Source organism: Asparagus officinalis, chromosome 10 (assembly GCF_001876935.1).
Source record: "Asparagus officinalis chromosome 10, Aspof.V1, whole genome shotgun sequence".
Classification (NCBI taxonomy): Eukaryota; Viridiplantae; Streptophyta; class Magnoliopsida; order Asparagales; family Asparagaceae; genus Asparagus; species Asparagus officinalis.
Window position 1 is genome coordinate 69,111,321 of NC_033803.1, and position 19,069 is coordinate 69,130,389.

At 32.0% G+C, this 19,069-nt stretch overlaps 2 protein-coding genes across 3 annotated transcripts in view; one reads left to right on the forward strand and one right to left on the reverse strand.

Moving 5' to 3' along the window:
• Positions 1-16,777, forward strand: part of LOC109826044 (peptidyl-prolyl cis-trans isomerase CYP18-2) — an 18,001-nt gene extending 1,224 nt beyond the window's left edge. Inside the window, exons 1-6 of one of the 2 annotated variants that reach the window (XM_020392991.1) lie at positions 567-736; positions 825-920; positions 1,004-1,065; positions 1,303-1,436; positions 3,637-3,721; positions 16,383-16,768. In XM_020392991.1, coding sequence (XP_020248580.1) covers positions 665-736; positions 825-920; positions 1,004-1,065; positions 1,303-1,436; positions 3,637-3,721; positions 16,383-16,428 — 495 coding nt within the window. In that variant the 5' untranslated portion in view covers positions 567-664 and the 3' untranslated portion in view covers positions 16,429-16,768. Of the gene's footprint in view, positions 1-566; positions 737-824; positions 921-1,003; positions 1,066-1,302; positions 1,437-3,636; positions 3,722-16,382 lie in introns of those variants that run through there. The other variant, XM_020392992.1, reaches the window with a different exon arrangement.
• LOC109824918 (probable UDP-N-acetylglucosamine--peptide N-acetylglucosaminyltransferase SPINDLY) overlaps positions 17,311-19,069 on the reverse strand; it is a 34,154-nt gene continuing 32,395 nt past the window's right edge. The window contains exon 19 of the mRNA XM_020391548.1: positions 17,311-18,247. Coding sequence (XP_020247137.1) covers positions 17,820-18,247 — 428 coding nt within the window. The 3' untranslated portion in view covers positions 17,311-17,819. The remainder of the gene's footprint in view (positions 18,248-19,069) is intronic.

Consider the following 19,069-nt stretch of genomic DNA (forward strand, 5'->3'; position numbering starts at 1 on the left):
ATATATATACTTATATAAGAGAGAGTATACTTATATATAATTATATACTAAGAGAGAGTATATATATATATATATATATATTATATACACAATATATATACACATATACATATATTTTATATATAAGAAAATAAAAAAATAAAAAAAACAAAAAAAATTAAAAAATGTTACTGTTCCGGGCCCGGACAGGGCTCGCCAACGGCGACCCCACCCTAAAGTAGCTAGCTTGTGCGCAACCCTATATTGGCTTCTTTAGTCATCTAGAACTTAAAACTGGAACTGAGATAATTTGTGGGATAAATTTTTAAGGTGTTAATCACATAGAACTAGGAAATAGGATATTTTTTTATAGTTTCTTAGTTATTTTTCGCCACCCATTTCGCGCGCACCCAGTTTCTCACCCACATATCTTTTCTTAGTTATTTTTCGCCACCCATTTCGCGCGCACCCAGTTTCTCACCCACATATTAAGTTCATTTTGTCGGATAACGGGTTCAAGTCAAACCCGATTCGCATGTCCGACACAGGAAGAACATACAAGCTCCTGGGTAAATAAAAAATAAAAAAAAAAATCGTCAAAACTCTCGCGGGCGGTGACCTGACCCGAGAACCCTAGCCCGCTTCCAAAACCTCTCTCCCTTCGCTTCGAGTCCGGTGCTCCGCCATGTGGGCAAGCGCAGACGGCGGCCCGCCGGAGGTCACCGTGGAGACCTCCATGGGTCCCTTCACCGTCGAGGTAAGCTTACCTCCTCGCTTCCCTCTCTTTCTCATCATCTCTCTTTCTTTCTCTAAAGCTAACCAACTCGAGTCCGGTGCTCCGCCAGATGTACTATAAGCACGCTCCAAAGACCTGCAGGAACTTCGTCGAGCTTTCACGGAGAGGATACTACGATGACGTCAAGTTCCATAGGATCATCAAGGTGATCGTCGATCTCTTCTGCCCTAGTTTGCACCAACTTTTTGTTTTGCTTGATTTTTTGTTTAATTTGTGTTTGTGTTTTAGGATTTTATGGTACAAGGCGGTGATCCTACTGGAACTGGGAGAGGTGGAGAATCTATCTATGGGTTAGTGTTTATTTGCTTGATCAAAATCTTTTCGCAAATTTTTAGGGTTTCTTTTATGTTTATCATTAGATTAGCTGTCGAAATTGGGACTTGCATGAGAATAAGATTGGAAGGACCCAAAAAAAAAACTAATTTTTGACCGTGACCAAACGTTTATTGTGATTTATGAAGAATGAGTTCTGAATTGACGAAAAGTACTTGTATCAAGATTTAGATTTTGAGTTTATCCACGTGCAGTGCGAAGTTTGAGGATGAGATTAAACCGGAGCTGAAGCATACTGGAGCAGGGATCTTGTCGATGGCAAATGCGGGACCTAATACAAATGGAAGCCAGTTCTTTATCACTCTAGCACCGGCACAGCATTTGGATGGTAAGGATAAGTGCTTAAAATGCAGGTTTCAGTCTTTTTTTTTTATAAGTCTGAAAACATTGTTGGTCTTGTCTGTGGTGAGGGAATAGGAAATCCTTTGTTTTCATAGAACTTATTTTCAGTTTGTGTGCATTTCTCTTTTTCTATTAATTTGACAAGTATGATTGTCTCATTGAAATTCCCTTCATTCTTCCTCTACATACCCCAAAATCAACAAAAAGGGGGTTTTATGCTAATTTTTTTTTAATTTTTGTGGTGTGTCTTCTACATTTGTTGTTGCTCATTTAAGGTCTTAGGAATTGTGTTTCTACCCCATTTTACCTTATATACCTCCCTAGAACAGCCTCTTTGATAGCCAGTACAATTTCATGGAGATTGGCTAGGGGCTATCTAAAATCTCATGGTCATTCCCCTAAATTGCACTCCAATTTCTAGGTCACTCCGAAAATCTGTAAGAAATGCTACATACCACCCTTTTAATGTGCATATGTCATTCTGAATATGAGAGTTATAATAGAATTGAAGATGGAAGTTACTTCTTAATATGGATAACAGGGGCCTACGTTTAAGGTAATTATCTCGGGCCTTGTGTTGTTTCCTTTCAATAGGAAGCCTTTTTTGTGAGGTTTATGATAGCATCCATAGGCCAATGAATTTGGCCAAACCTTTTAGCTACTATACTAGGTTGATTCTTATATTTAATAGTTCCATGGAATTCAAGAACCTCCTAGATCTTGTTTTTAGAATTACTTGTAGGGTCATAGCTAGTATTTTAAGTGGGGAATTATACTTTAAAAACTCCATAATTAACGGTGTCTAGATGACGATAGTAATGGTAGTTGATCTCATAGGAAGTATATGCTTAGGGAAGTGTTCAAGCTAATAGTTGCTAAAAGTGCACGAACTAAATGCCATCCAGCTTGAAATAGCGCACATTACTAAATGCTATATAACATGAGACTACATTTGTAATCCATTGGCCCCTATTTCAATCATGCAGTAGGTGTAGTGACCATATCTAAATCTGATATGGCCCATTGGTTAGTACATCTAAATGCATGAAGTAAGTTCTTTTATCTTCTGTGGATCCCAAAAATGAATGGTGCCCCATTGCTGCATTTTATCAAGGTGTCTTGTCCATAATAGCTCTAATCATGTCAATAATTAATGTATTTGACATTTTGAAATGAGGAACATCTGGAATGCCTTCATATTTAAATAATAGTTGGTACAGGATGCCCTTAATTTGAGTTCTACATGTCTTTTTCAGTTCTCCGATGATGTCATGATAGATGCGTCTGAGATCTCATGGTTTGAACCTATTAAGAGTCATTCATCAATTGTTCGGACCTATTTAGAGTCACTAATATGCATCACATGGATCATCTAGACCTTTAACATATTGTGCTTGTATTTGACATGTAAATGAAGTAAAATGGTCATTGATTCTTGCAAAATTGCTTCCCCGACAATGTTATGATTTTTGGCATTGTTCTTTGAAATTTAGGCAAGCATAGAAGGAACATGCATATCATTACAGGAAGTATCTTTACCACCAGAAAGAAACTTCCTGAATTGCTTCATTTGCATATTAAAAAAATATTGCGTACACTATCAGAAGCTCTTAAGCATCTTTAATGTTAAGTTACCACCATCCAAGGCAGGCTATAGCCTTTCAAGCAAATACTAAATGGAGTAAACAAGTTAAGTTGCAGTAAGTGGTACGTATCTTTTTCTAGATAAGTTAGTTGGATCCTTGTCCTAACTATTTGGGGAAGAATTTCGGTTGCTTAGTGATACCTTTCCTCGAGTGTGGTGTCTGGACTAACTCTTTGTTTGAATGGTAATGAATTTGTGTCATCCATACATACTTTATTTTCGTGCTTTCTCTTCATTTATTTTTATGCTTGATTCTGTATATTTTGCATTGAATTTGACATGTTTTCTATACTTTGGATTTCTGTCAGAGACGTGAATATTTATGTATATGGATGCAATACACCAAGTATGGTTGCAGATCAATTGTTATTTCAATGAGTGTTAATTCCACAATGTTCCTTAGACATTGTACTTTGACGTGCATGGTTATCTTTTAAAGGACTCTAGAATTCTTGCTAGAGTCATAGTGCTTTCTATTATTGTTGCTTTTCTTTTCTTTTCTTTTTGGTATATGGTTGAGGAAGTTATTCGTTACATACAGGAAAGCATACCATATTTGGGAGAGTTTGCAGAGGGATGGAAATCATCAAGCGTCTTGGAAGTGTTCAAACTGATAATAGTGATAGGTATGCCTTTTGTCTTGATGATTCTTTGGGAAAGCCATAAATCAATTGCATGAATCTTTTTTTCACTATAGCTCGGGTATAAATTTGAGAGTATGTGATACTAGAGCTATATATTTTTTCTTCTAGAAAAAACAATATCACACATGTATTTTTTTTCTCCTAATTTATGTAACTACTAGAAACCCGACAAACTTGATAGTAGGAACTATAAGCATTAAGGGTTTGCTAGGTGTTGTTTCCCCCCTATATAGACGAGCCCTTTTAATTACTGAGTTACCTAAACTCACCTATCCAAGGAGATACTTTTATATGGCCATGATTTTTGGTTTATCTGAAACATCAAATGCTTATTAAAGACGATATTAAAGTAAATCTTAGAATGCATCTAGATGAGTTTGGATGTGCCGTAGCAGAGAAATAGAGAGGAGATTGGAAATTTTCGAGATATGGTGAAAACTAGGAGGTAAAATAGAACATAGCGTGGGATCATTGGAATGGATCTTTCTACTTTTGCATCCAAAAGAAGCCAAAAGATCTGCTTTGTCCAGACTACTTTTTCCAAAAAGGGCTAAATAACCAAAATTAACATGAATGTCCTCTATCGCGTACATGTCCTTTGGAGTTTATAGTAAACTACCATGAATTTTCTATTTCTCATAGAACTCCACGATGGTGTTAATGAAAAAATGTGGTATATTCGTCAAGGAATGGTCACATACAGGTTAGATGACATGTTTACTAACAATAACATATGACAGTTTAGTAAGAATTTATGATAAAGTTTATGGTGGTTTTTTGTGGTTGGAAAGTTGGTGGTTGTCTAGTGAAAAACAAGTAAGGTCATGGTAGTTGTGTAATTTAGTCTTAAAAACTTATTTGTTTAGGTTACGTTTTAAAACCTATATATCCTTTAACTTGGGCTGAAGTGACAAATCTTTTGTTCACTATTTTTTATTAGCTTTTACTAATTAAGAAATAAAAATTTAAGTGTGCTTTAGGATCATATTTTTCTACTAGAGCTTGAATGAAATCCAAATTTTGGATGGATGAGGAAATAGAAGTTTTTGAACTAAGGTTTTTGCTACGTAAGGCACGATGAAATAAGATATCATGAATTATGTTCAACTAATAAACAAGTGAAGTATAAATATTGCATTGTAACTGGGTGAAAATTAGCAAAAATGGATGAAAATTGTGGGTGAGCCCATGAAGGTTGCAATTTTGAAGTGTCTTTCACCAAGTCTAATCAAATGAAAATAGACTAAAATCTTGCGTTATTGCCTATGAAAATTATGAAGATTGGAGTATGTATTTAATTGTCACTATGTCAAAACGAACAAAAATTGACAAAAATCATGGGTTGCAACTTGTGAAAATATTGAATTTTGAAGAAAATGTATTTCTTTGCCATTATAGCGATACAAATAAAAATAGAAAAAAATCGTGGGTTACGACTCATGAAAAATGTTTTTGAATAACAAATATGTAATTGTCATGGGCCGAATCAAACAAAAGTATGCAAGAATTGTAGGTTATAGCTTATGAATATTGAGAATTTTTAAGTATTCATACATAATTTCCATTAGTTCGAAATGAAATAAATGGACAAAAATTATGAGTTATAGCCCATGAAAATCAAGAATTTTTAAGTAGGTATACTTAATTGCCATTGGAACGAAAGTGGACTTAAAACTTGTGATTTTAACCCATGAAAATCGTGAATTTTAACGAACACGTGCTTCATTAACGTTAGCTCAAAACGAAAGAAAATGAACGAAACTTGTGAGCTATAGTCTTTGAAAATCACGTTGAAATATACTTAGTTACTATTGGCTAGAAATGAACAAAAATAAATAAATATCGTGGGTTCTTATGAAAGTACAAACTTAGGTTAAAATAAAAAAATAGACAAGTTTGTGGGTTGTAGCCCATGAAAAACGTGAATTTTGAAGCATGTATGTTTCATTGCTATTAGATCGAAACAAACAAAAATGGACAAAAAATTATGGTTTATAGTCCATTAAAATTGCGAAGTTTGAAGTAAGAATGCTTCGTTGCTATTAGATCGAAATGAATGAAATAGATTTAAAAAAACATGGTTTAAAGCCATGAAAATCATGAATTTTGAGTATGCATATCTGACCGTCATTAAGTCGAAATGAATGAAATTAGAAAAAACTATGCAGGCTATTGCTAATAAAAATTTGGAATTTTGAAGCATGCATACTTAATTGTCATTAGGAACAAACAAAAATGAAAAAATATACAAGTTTCATTGGGTCAAAATGAACTAAAATGCTCAAAAATGATGAGTTACATCTCATGAGATCAGGAATTTTGAAATACTCTACTCAATTGAGATAGGGTCGAACTAAACGGAAATGGACAGAAAGTAGGCATAGCCTAGAAAATTTGCAAACTTTTCACTACACATAATTGTCGTAGGGTTATAACAAATAAAAATAGACTAAAAAATGGGTTATAGCCCAGTGCGAATTTTGAAATATGCATACTAAATTACCATTTAGTGAAAATAAATGAACAATTGACAAAAATCGTGGCTTACAACGTATAAAAATTGTGAATTTTGTAAAACACATACTTCATTGTCACTGGGTCAAAATGAACAAAATAGACAAAACTCGTGAGTTATAACAGCCCATGAAAGTCATGTTTTTTTCATCGGGCCAAAACAAACAAAGTTGAGAAAAATCTTGCATTATGAGTGAAATCTTGAATTTTGAAGAATGTACACTTCATTGACATTGGGTTGGAATGAAGAAAAATAGAAAAAACATGGTTGCTAGCCTATGTAAATAGCAAATTTTAAAATACAAATTGCATTGTCAGTAGGTCGAAGCTAACAGAAATATACAAAAATTGTGTTACAGCCCATGAAACGTGAATTTTTAAGTATGCATACTTAATTTCCATTGAGTTGAACAAAAATAGACAAAAATCGTGGATTGTGCTCATGAAATCATGAATTTTGAAATACGTATAATTCATTGTTATTAGGTCGAAACAAACAAAGATAGACAAAATCCGTAGGCTATATTTCATGAAAGTTGCGAACTTTAAGGTGTGCATACTTAATTGATATTAAGTCGAAACAAACAAAATGAATGATAATCATGATTTATATCCCATCAAAATCGGGAATTTTAAAGTAAGTATACTTCATTGCCATCGGGAATTTTAAAGTAAGCATACTTCATTGCCATTGGGTTGAAGCAAATGCAGATGCACAAAACTCTTGAAATTTGAAGCGCTCATACTTCATTATCATTAGATCGAAACAAGCGAAAAAATGGACAAAACTCGTAGGTTATATTTAGCTCATGAAAATTATGTTTGAAGTATGTATATTTTATCGCATTTAGATCAAAACAAACAAAAATGAACAAAATTCTTAGGATCTGGAGGATGCATACTTAATTGTGGTTAGGTCGAAATGAATAAAAATGAACTAAAATCGTAGGGTATAATTCATGAAAATTAAAAATTTTTAAGTACATATGCTTCGTCACCTTTGGGCGAAATGAACAAAAATTGTGTTCTTTACATCTCATGAAATCATGAATATTGAAAATGGACAATATAACCTAGAAAAACTGTGAATTTTTAGGTATGCATGCTTAATTGCTGATGCATCGGAACAAATGGAAATGGGTAAAGTAGTGAGTTATTAGTTATTACCTACGCAAAATGTGAATTTTGAAATACGCATACTAAACTACTTTTGGCTTGAAAATTGGGAATTTTAGAGGTGATATGCTTAATTGCTATCCAAATGAAAGCGAGTGAAAATGGACAAAAATGTAGTTTTTAACCCGTGAAAGTCGTGAATTTTAAAGCTCACATACCTTATTGCCATTGAGTCGAAACAAATAAAAATTGAATGTTATAGCACATGAGCGTTTTAGCAGATATACTTAAATCATTGGGTTGAAACTAATAAAAATGGATAAAAATCATAAATTATGGCTCGTGAAATCACAAACTTTGAAGTATGCATGCTTCATTGTATTTAGACTAAAATGAATAAAAATAGATAAAATTATAGGTTATAGCCGAAGAAAATCACCAATTTTCAAGGGGCGTGTTTCATTGCAAATGGGTCAAAACGAAGGAAAATGGCCTAAAATCGTGAATTATAGCCTGTGAAATTTTGAAGTATTCATATTTAATTGTTATTAGGTCAAAACAAATGAAAATTACCAAAAATTGTGGATTATAGCCTAAGAAAATTGTGAATATTAAACAGTATGTACTCTGTTGTCATTTGGCCAAAAGGAATAAAAATAAACCAAAATTATGGTTATAGCTCATGAAAATCACGAACTTTGAAGTATGCATACTAAATTTTAATTGGGTCAAAACAAATAAAAATTGATTAAAAATATGGATTATAATCAATGAAAATCTCAAAATTTAAAGGACGCATATTTCATTGTCATTAGGTTGAAAATTGTGGGTTATAGCCCACGAAACTGGCAAATTTTGAAATTACACTTATTTCATTTTCATTTGGATGAAACGAAGAAAAAGATACAAAAATTATGGGTTATAGTCTATGTAAATAGTGAAGAAGTTTGCATACTTAATTTCCACTTGGTCAAAACGAACGAAAATAAACTAAAATCAAGAATTATGAAATAAGCACTTCATTGTTATTTAGGTCAAAACAAAAATAAAAAAACCTAGGCTGTAGTCTATGAAATTCACGAATTTTAAACTATGCATACTTAATTCCTATTGAATCGAACAATAGATAGTAATCATTGTTTGTAGCCTATGAAAATTGAAAATTTTGAAGTAGACATAAGTTCCAACTAAAAAAAAACAAATGAAAATGGACAAAAATCGTTGTTTTTTAACCCTTGAAAATAGTGCACTTTGAAGTATGCAGATTTCCTTGCCATTGAATTGAAATAAGTGAAAATAAAACAAAATATGCGAGTTATAGTCCATGAGAGTTGTGAATTTCGAATTATGCATATTTTGTTATTTGGTTGAAAAGAATATAAATAGACAAAAAGTCGTGGGCTATAACTTATGACATCAAGAACTTTGAAGTCTGCATACTTCATTGTCATTTGGTCGAAACAAACAAAAATAGACTAAAATTATAGGTTAGCTCATGAAAATCGTGAATTTTGAAGTTTGCTTACTTAATATCCATTGGTTCAAAGTAAACGAAAAGTGAGAAAAATATTGGGTATTTTCCAATGAACATTGCAAATTTTGAAGAACGTATAATTCATTGCTATTGGATCGAAATGAACAAAAATAGACAAAAATAGTGAGTTATATCCTATGAAAATCGTAAATTTTGAGATACGCATATTTAATTGTCATTTAGTTGAAACAAATGAAAATTATAAGCCCCCTAACTTTCAAAATTTTAGAACCCCCCTCCCTTTTCTTTGAATGTAGGGGTTATCATTAAACCCCTTTAGCTTTGAGATTTTATCAGGGAACCCCTTAAAATCTCAAAAATCAAAGGGGGTTTTTAGATAAAATGTCAAATTAAAGGGGATATTCTGATAAAATCTGAAAGTTAAGAGGGTTTTATGATAATCCTTATACGTAAGGGTTTTTTTGATATTTTGTAAGTTAAGGAGGGTTTTCTGATAATTAGCCAAATTTAAGGTTTTTTTTAGCTATTAGCTAGCCCAATTTAAGGGTTTTTTGTATTTACCCTAAATTGTAGGTAATGCATATGTAAATCATGATTTTAGCGTATGCATACTTAATTTCCCTTGGACCAGGACAAATGAAAATGAGCAAAAATCATAGATTATAGTTCTTGAAATACACGTTCTTCATTGCCACTAAGCCAAAACGAAGAAAAAAAATATGTAAATTACAACCCATGAAATATGCTAATTTTGTAGTTGGATACTTAATTATTATTGGGCCTAAACAAAACAATGAACAATAACCGTGGTTTATAGTCCATAAAAATCAGAAATTTTGAAGTAGACATACTTTACAAATGGAATGAAAACAATAGAAAATGGACAAAAAGTCGCACGTTTAAACCTATGAAAATCGCAAACTTTGAAGTAGGTATACTTCCTTGTCATCGGGTTGAAACGAATAAAAACATAAACAAAATGGTTAATAACTATCCCTAAGAATCGCAAATTTGATGTATACTTAATTCTCATTTGGTTAAAATGAACAAAAATAGACAAAATTCATGACTTATATTTCATGAAATCACGAAGTTTTAAGTACACATACTTCATTGCCATAAGATCAAAATGAACAAAATAGATAAATATCTTGAGTTATAGTCTGTGATAATAGAATATTTTAGTGAATGCATACTTATTATTCATCGAGTCAAAACGGACGAAAGTTGACAAATATATTGGGTAAGCCAATAAAAATTGCGAATTTCAAAAAACACATACTCTACATTGGGTAAGCCAATAAAAATTGCGAATTTCAAAAAACACATACTCCATTGTCCTAGGGTTTCAATGAATGAAAATAGAAGAAATCATGGTTATGCCCATGAAAATTGCAACTTTGAAATACAAATTTCATTGTAAGTGGGTCGAAATAAATGAAAGTAAACTAAAGCCATTGGTTTTATTTCCTGAAAATAGCAAATTTTGAATTACACTTTTTTAATTTATGTCAAAACAAAAAAAAAGGAAAAAAATCTGGATTGTAGGTCATGAAATCAAGAATTATAAAGTACTTATTGTCATTAGGTCAAAACAATGGTTATTCATTAAAATTGTAAATTTTGAACTATGTATACTTAGCCAGGTCGAAACGAAAGAAAAGGAACAAAAATCGTATGTTATAATCCATAAGCGAAAGGAAATTGACGAAGATTAGTTTTTTAACCTGTGAAATCACAATTTTTGGAGTACTGCACTTTATTGTCATTGGATAGAAATGAATGAAAAAAAAATAAAAAATTGTAAGTCACAGCTCATGAGAATTGAAAATTTTTTAGTATGCTTAATTATCATTGGGTTGTAATGAATGAAAATGAACGAACATCGTGTGTTATTGCTCATGAAATCACAAAGTTTTAAGTACAACATATTTTATTGTGATTTGGTCAAAATGAACAAAAACAAACTAAAATTATGGGTTATAATTGAAGAAAGTCACCAATTTAAAGTACGCATGCTTTGTTGTTATTGAGTCGAAATGAGTGAAAAATAGGCTTAATTAGTGAGTTAACCCATGAAAATCGTGGATTTTAAAATATGCATACTTAATTATTATTGGGTCAAGGTGAACAAAAATTGACAATAATCATGAATTACAACCATGAAAATTGTGAATTTTAAAAAATACATGTTTCATTGTTATTGGCTCGAAACAAATGAAAAGTTGACAAAAATCGTGTTTAAAGCACATGAAAATCATACATCTTTTAGTACACATTTGTAGCCATAGGGTCAAAATAAACCAACATATACAAAAATCATGATTTATAGCCCATGAAATTTATGACTTTTAAAATATATATATATATATATATATATATATATATATATAATATATATATTATATATATATAATATATATAATATATATATATATATATATACTTAATTGTCATTGGGCTGAATTGCACGAAAATAGACTAAAATTGTGGGTTGCCCTCGAAATAAAGAATTTTGAAATGTGCACACGTAATTGTCATTGGGTCAAAAGAAACAAAAATTGGCACAAAAGAAACAAAAATTGGCACAAAAGAAACAAAAAGTAGCATAAACTATGGGTTATAACTTATTAAAATCGTGAATTTTGAAAAACTCATACTTCATTGCTATTTCGAAATGAACAAAAGTAGGAAAAAATTTGTGGGTTATTGCCCATAAAACTCACCAATTTTGAAGTACAAATACTTCAGTGTCATTAGGCTGAAACGAATTTGGACAAAAAATATGGGTTATAGTCTATGAAAACTGTGAATTTTAAAGTACAAATATATAACTGGCAATTGATCGTAACGAGTGAAAATGGACTGAAATCATGGGTTAACCCATGAAATATTGTGAATTTTAAAGTATACATTTGTCATTGGGTTGAAACAAATAAAAATGGACTAAATTATGGGTTACTACCCATGAAAATTGTGAATTCTGGAGTATGCATACTTAATTATCATTAGGTCAGACAAATGAAAATTGATAAAAATCGTGGGCTCATGAAAATCACAAATTTTGAAGAATGATTCATGGTCATTAGGTTGAAACGAACTAAAATAGACAACTCATAGATTGTATATAGCCTATGAAAATCGCAATTTTTAAAGTACACATTTCATTACTATAGGGTCAAAATAATACAAAAAAACGTAGGTAATAGCTCATGAACATTGCGAATTTTCAGGTATGCATATTTTTATTAGGGGAAATGAACAAAAATGGAGAAAGATCGTGGTTTAGAGCTTATTAAAATTGGAAACTTTGTCGTAGACATTTCATTGCTATCAATATGAAAATGAACAAAAACTGCTGTTTAACCCATAAATTAAAGTATACACACTTCACGCCATTGGGTAAAAACATATGAAAACGTAAAAAATTTGTGAGTTATGGTTCTTAAAAATCGTTTACTTTGAAATATGCATATTGAATTGTCATTAGATTAAAACAGATAAAAATAAATAAAAAATAATTTTTATAGCAATTACAATTCTTAGTGTACACATGACTGATTGCTATTAGGATAACAAGAAAAATAGATAAATTCTGGTTAGCCCATGAAGGTCACGAATTTTGAAGTTGCATATTTAGGTGCATTTTGTTAAAATTTAAAAAAGTGAAAAAATATGTGGGTTAATGCTAATCAAAATTGGGAATTTTGAAGCATGCATACTTTGAGTTGAAACAAACAAAAATAGAAAGAAAATGTGGGTTATATCCCAAAATAGCATATGCATTGCTTTGTTAAAATTAAAAAAAGTGGAAAATATGTGAGTTATTGCTAATCAAAATCGGGAATTTTGAAGCATTCATACTTTGAGTTGAAACAAACAAAAATAAAAAGAAAATGGGGTTATATCCCATGAAAATAGCATATGCATGCCTTGTTGCCCTTGGTCAAAAAGTCAATGAAATACGTGAATTTCGCGGTATGCCTACTTTATTGCCTTTTAGTTGAAATGAACGAAAAAAAAAATTTGTAGGTTAACTTATAAAAACTGTGAATTTAAAAGTTCACATACTTCTTCATCATTGGATCGAAATGTACTAAAAAACAAAAAATATGAGTTAGAACTCATAAAATCACAAATTTTTAAATAGCTTACTTGATAGACATTGGGTCTAACCAACAAAAATGGACGACATATAGAGGTATAGTCTAGGAAATTGCAAATTTCCAAATGCACATACTTAATTGTTGTTAGGCAAAAAGAATGAAAATGGACAAATAAGTGGGTTATAGCCCATGAAAAATATGAAATTCGAAATAGACATACTAAACTACCATCTGGTCAAAACAAATAAACAATGTACAAAAATCTTGGGTTGCTTATGAAAACTATGAATTTTGAAAAACCCATCATTCATTGTTGATGGATCAAATGAACAAGCATAGATAAATCATATGTTATAGTACATAAAAATCACAAATTTTGAAATATGCTTGCTTAATTCTCATTAGGTCAAAATGAACAAAAATTACGGATACGATTTTTGAAATACACATATTTCATTGTCACTGGGTCAAAATAAAAGGAAATAAACAAAAACCATGCGTTAGCTCTTGAAAATCACGAATATTTTTGAAGTATGTGTACTTATTTTTCAATAGACCGAATTAACAAAAAATGGACAAATTTATTTATTATAGCTCGTGAAATCAAGAATTTTGTAGTACACATAGTTCATTGTCATTGGGACAAAACAAAAGAAAATAGACAAAAGCCGTATGTTAGCTCTTGAAAATCGGGAATATTGAAGTATGTATACATAATTAACATTAGGTTGAAGCAAATGACAATGATCAAAACAGTGGCTTAGCTCATGAAAATGAAAAATTTTATAAGTTAATGTTATTGGGTCAAAACAAACAAAAATGAGCAAAAGTCATTGGTTAATAAAATTTTGAATTATATATACTTTATTGCCTTTGGATCAAAATAAATAAAAATGGACAAATTTCGTGAGGTTTTAAGCATGCATACTTAACTGTCATTAGATTGGAACGAAAATGAAAAAAAAATAATGAGTTATAACCCTTAAGAATCTCCAATTTTGAAGTACACATACTTCACCATTGGGTCGAAATGAACTTGGAAAAAAATTGGTTAGAGCTTATGCAATCGCAAATTTTGAAATAGTATACTCACTTGACATTGGATTGAACCAACAAAAAAAAAGTATGCATAACCTAGGAAAATTGCAAACTTTTAAGCATGCATACTTAATTGTTGGATCATTCAGATAAAAAAATTCCGTTGTAGCCCACACAAAATCTGAATTTTGAAATACCATATTAGACAATCATTGGCTTGAAAATAGAGAATTTTGAAGTGCATATACTTAATTGTCATCGGAACAAAAACGAACTAAATTGGAAAAGATTCATGATTTAACCCGTGGAAAACTACAAATTGCAGAGTACACGTACTTCATTGCCATTCGATCTAAACAAATGAAGATTGTGGGTTATAAATCATGAGGAATGGTGAATGTTAAGTATGCACACTTAATTGTCATTTGGTTGAAATGAGCGAAAGTGAAAATAATCGTGAATTATGACTCATGAAATCATGAACTTCGAAGTAGGCATACTTCATTGTCATTGGGTTGAAACGAAAGAAGTAAGGAAAAAAGTTATTGGTTGTATGCTCATGAAAATTGTGAATTTTCAGGTTTGCATAATTAATTTTTGTTAGGTTAACATGAAGAAAAATTCACAAAAATCATGTGTTACAATAAATGGAAATCGTAAATTTTGAAGAATTCATATTTTGTTGCTTTTGAAGAATTCATATTTTGTTGCTATTGGGTCTAAACAAACGAAAATAGAAAAATATCATGGGCTATAGCCAATGAAAATTGTAAATTTTGAAATATCATATTTCTTTATGATTGGGTTGAAACGAATAAATATGTATAAAAAAGGTGGGTGCCTGTGAAAATTGCGAATTTTAAAGTATGCATTCTTAATTTTCCTTAGGTCGTAATGATTAAAAATGGACAAAATCATGGAGTATATGTATACTTTATTGTCATTAGATTGAAAACGGACAAAAATTAACAAAAATTTTGGTTTACAGCCAATGCAAATTGCAAATTTTGAATAATGCGCATTTCACTATCATTAGGTCGAAACAAACAAAAATAGACAAAAATCATGGATCGTATCCCATGAAAATAGCAAATTTTGAAATATGCATGTTTCAGTCATTGTATTTGTGTCTATACAAACGAAAATATACAAAAGCGTAGGTTACAATATAGCCCATGATAACCGTGAATTTTGAAGTATGCATATTTAATTTCCATTGGGTTAAAATAAACAATAATGAACAAAAATCGTGAATTATAGCTCATGAAATCAAGAATTTTGGAGAACGCATAATTTATTGTCATCGGCCGAAACAAATGAAACTAAACAAAAAGCGTAAACAAAAAGCGTGAGTTATAGCTCAAGAACATCTCAAAATTTGAAGAATGCATACTTTACTTTGATTGGGCCAAAAGAAATGAAAATAGACAAAGACCATGAGTTAGCTCATGAAAATTGTGAATTTTAAAAATATGCATATTTAATTAAAATTCGGTCGAGCAACAAAGACGTACAAAAATCATGATTGATAATCCATAAAAATATGGAATTTGAAGTGAACATACTTCATTGTGATTAGGTCGAAATAAATGAAAATGGATAAAGCTCACGAATTTTGAAGCGCACGTTCTTTATTGCTCTAGTGCACATGCTTTATACATGGACATACTTGTTTTATCTTTTAAATAATTATTAGTATGATAATATATTCTAACAATTACAACACATAATTGTAATTTAGGATAATTATAATAGATTAATATCTTATTTTATAGTTATATATTCTTATTTATATTAATAATACATTATCGAATTATAATACTATTTGTAACTATAAATATAACAATTATATAAATCAGTTTATTATATTATAATTAGTAAATTAATTCTTTATTTAAGTAATAGTATTCAAATAATATTCTAGTCCGTGAACAATGGGAGGGTGAGGAGGTGCATAGCTAACAAGAGGTTATGAATGACTATTCAACGGAAGATTAATTAGTGATAATAACTGGGTATTATCAAAAATTGGGAGGGAAAAATGGGCATTCAAAGTTGGCACCCCAGTGTTCTTTTATTTATTTATTTATAGATAGATATAGATTGCATCGGAACAAAAAAATAAGGGCAAAACTCACGAACATGCATATTTCATTGTCTTAGGGTCAAAACGAGTATTGACAAAAAATATTGGTGAAACTAACCAATAGAGTGAAGTTCAATTATGTAATAGGACTTCGGTGTTTCGTTGTTTTCTTTCATAAGATCTTTATCGTGGAATGTTTTTCTTTTTCTCGTCATTCGATCTTGGAGCTCAATTCTAATTGACTATTCTCTTTGTTCATTGTTTCGTTTCCCCCCTATGAACCACCAGGCCTATCCATGAAGTGAAGATATTGAGGACAACAGTGAAGGACTGATATGTTCCAAGTAACTCCATATATCTGTATGTTGCAAAAACCACCGGAGATCGTGCACTTTGTGCTTGAATATTGACAAAATGTTTGAGCTTCTTTTATGTCAAGACTATCCGCTTGAATATAGACAAACTGTTTGAGCTTCTTTTATGTCAAGACTAGCTTGATACCGCGGCTGTAAATCTGTCTTTTGAAGGAAAAAAGAAATTATGGAAGAACATGTACAAGACAACCCTCCGTGGCTATTCTAATCATTCCAAAGTAGAGATTTTTATGAATTTTAAGTGTGATGATTATGTTACTATAACCTCAAAGAAGAAATGAATTATAAATGTGGTAATTATGATAGTTATGTTACTATGAGTTTCAAATTTGATAATTGTGATAAATGTGATAATTATGCTACTATAACAAAGGTTGGTCCTGGGATAAAATGAGGAAGAGTTGATTGATATAGTTTGATCATGATTAAAAGTACCTAGAAAGAATTTGAAAATAAAATTAAAGAATACATCTAGCCAATTCCAAGTTTGTCGTACCAGCTTTTTGGCGGTTGTCTTTGTAGCCTCTCGACTCAAATATCATTCTTGATGCGTGTAAAGAGATGCACGGTATAGAACCGTCTGCTTAAGTAGCGCCATCAACACCCTCTGCTTAAATAGCATGCTGTTGTCTATGCAAACTCTTTGACTCAAAAATTATTCTTGATGTACGTGAGAGATGCACGGTGCACAACTATTTTGCATACGTAGTTCTATCAAATATGCAGATTAAACAGAAAAAAAAGCCTGAAACCATCGCTCGCACTGATTTTATTTGCATAATCTTTAATACTGGTGGACTAGTTCAATGAAGAGAGAAGAAGAAGAGAGAGAGAGAGAGAGAGAGAGAGAGAGAGAGAGAGACTGATATAACTCGAGGGATATCATATCACATATATAGCTTTGGATATCCAGGAAGTATACATGTAGCAACAAACAGATGGAGGCTGGAACTATAAAAGTTACAACATTATAATCAAAGTGACAAGAGTAAGGCCTCCCATCTTTTCCACCCTAAACAAAACCCCATAGCTGTTTCCAATCATGAACCTCCCAAATAACCAAACTCCCTGCTTTACCAAAAAGCCAGTCTTCAGTGCTCCTCTCCAGCACCGCAACAAAACAGGGCCAACTTGTATCTCAATATTTCATCGGTAAACTTTAGACTGCATATAAATATTTCCCTGTTTTTTCGCCAACGTAGAATCGTCAATGAAACAACATGGCACCCACCAAGGGACCGAATCACCACCCATTTCCCCAATTCAGATCCGACAGCATCAACCACCACCACCACCACCACCAAAGTTTTACCAAAGAATGTCATAGAAATTACCTATGTCAAATATTTACCTAGCTAGGCCTGACACCGTTTACAATCTGACTCTGGCTCTCCTGCGAGCTAGTCAAACTAGGAGTGGATAAAGAAACCAAGCTCATGCCATTAGCCTTCACAGCTTGTTGTTGATGATTCTCTTCCACACCAGTGGCCTCTCCAATGTCAGAGAACATGATGGTGATCTTCTCTGACTGTGGCAGGTGCAGTTTAAGCGCTTCCATGTTCTTCAGGGCCGGCGCATCACCATGACAATACCTATGCCACATGTTTCTGTATGCAGACTCGAGGTCTTTTGTAAATTTCGCTCCATGGCATACTGGAGACTTTGCCATGAGTTCCCGGAGAGTGAGTCTCAGCTCTGAGAGTGCCAACGCATTAGATGCCAGATCTAATGCAAGTTGGACATATTCGTCTTCTGTTTTCGCAATCAAACGCTCCAAACCTACATGCGCAATAAGATACCATTACAACAGTGCACTAAGATACAAGAGACTCGAAATCATTGGAAAGCCAAGCTATGGGGATGTGTTAAACGTGCTATTTAACAGGGATATTTCTTCTAATTGGACAGTTTCCAAAAGAGGGTTTCCTGGGAAAGCAACCTTTTTGGGAATAATTATCAGACAAAAATTGGTGCTGAAGAACAATATAGGGAACTTTATGAGATAAGGCACTATGGATTTCTTATTCTGTAAGAAGTTCTTACCTAATGAAATTAATTTATTATTACTTACTAAGTTACCCGGACACTTCTTCTTGGCTCCCATATCCGTGTCCGACACTTCCCGTATTTGTGTCAGTGTCCGGCACTCCTTGAACCCTTCTTGAATATACACACATTTATTCAGACGTGTACTCAACTATATAATACATGTTTTAGTTTAAAACACTCATAATACACTTCTTGGACATACATCTTACACTTCCCCTCAAACTTTTGCAAACTCGTTGGACTCGGGTCGTTCAAATTTATAAACTATTCAATAAAAGAAACATAAACATGTTAAAGAGATCTTTGTTCTCATAACATATGAATGAAAACACAATATCAATCTCATATAAATTGTTAATTTCCATATGTATATATAGCCGGGCTCCCGTATCCTATCTTTTACAAATTTGTCATGTCCCGTATCCGCACCTGTGTCTGTGTACACACCTTTGCAACGTAGCTTACTAATGATTTGAAGTGTAATCTAACTCCAAATCAGCTCTTTTAACTCACCGAGAATTAAAGAGAAATACTCTCTTATTCATTGTCAAT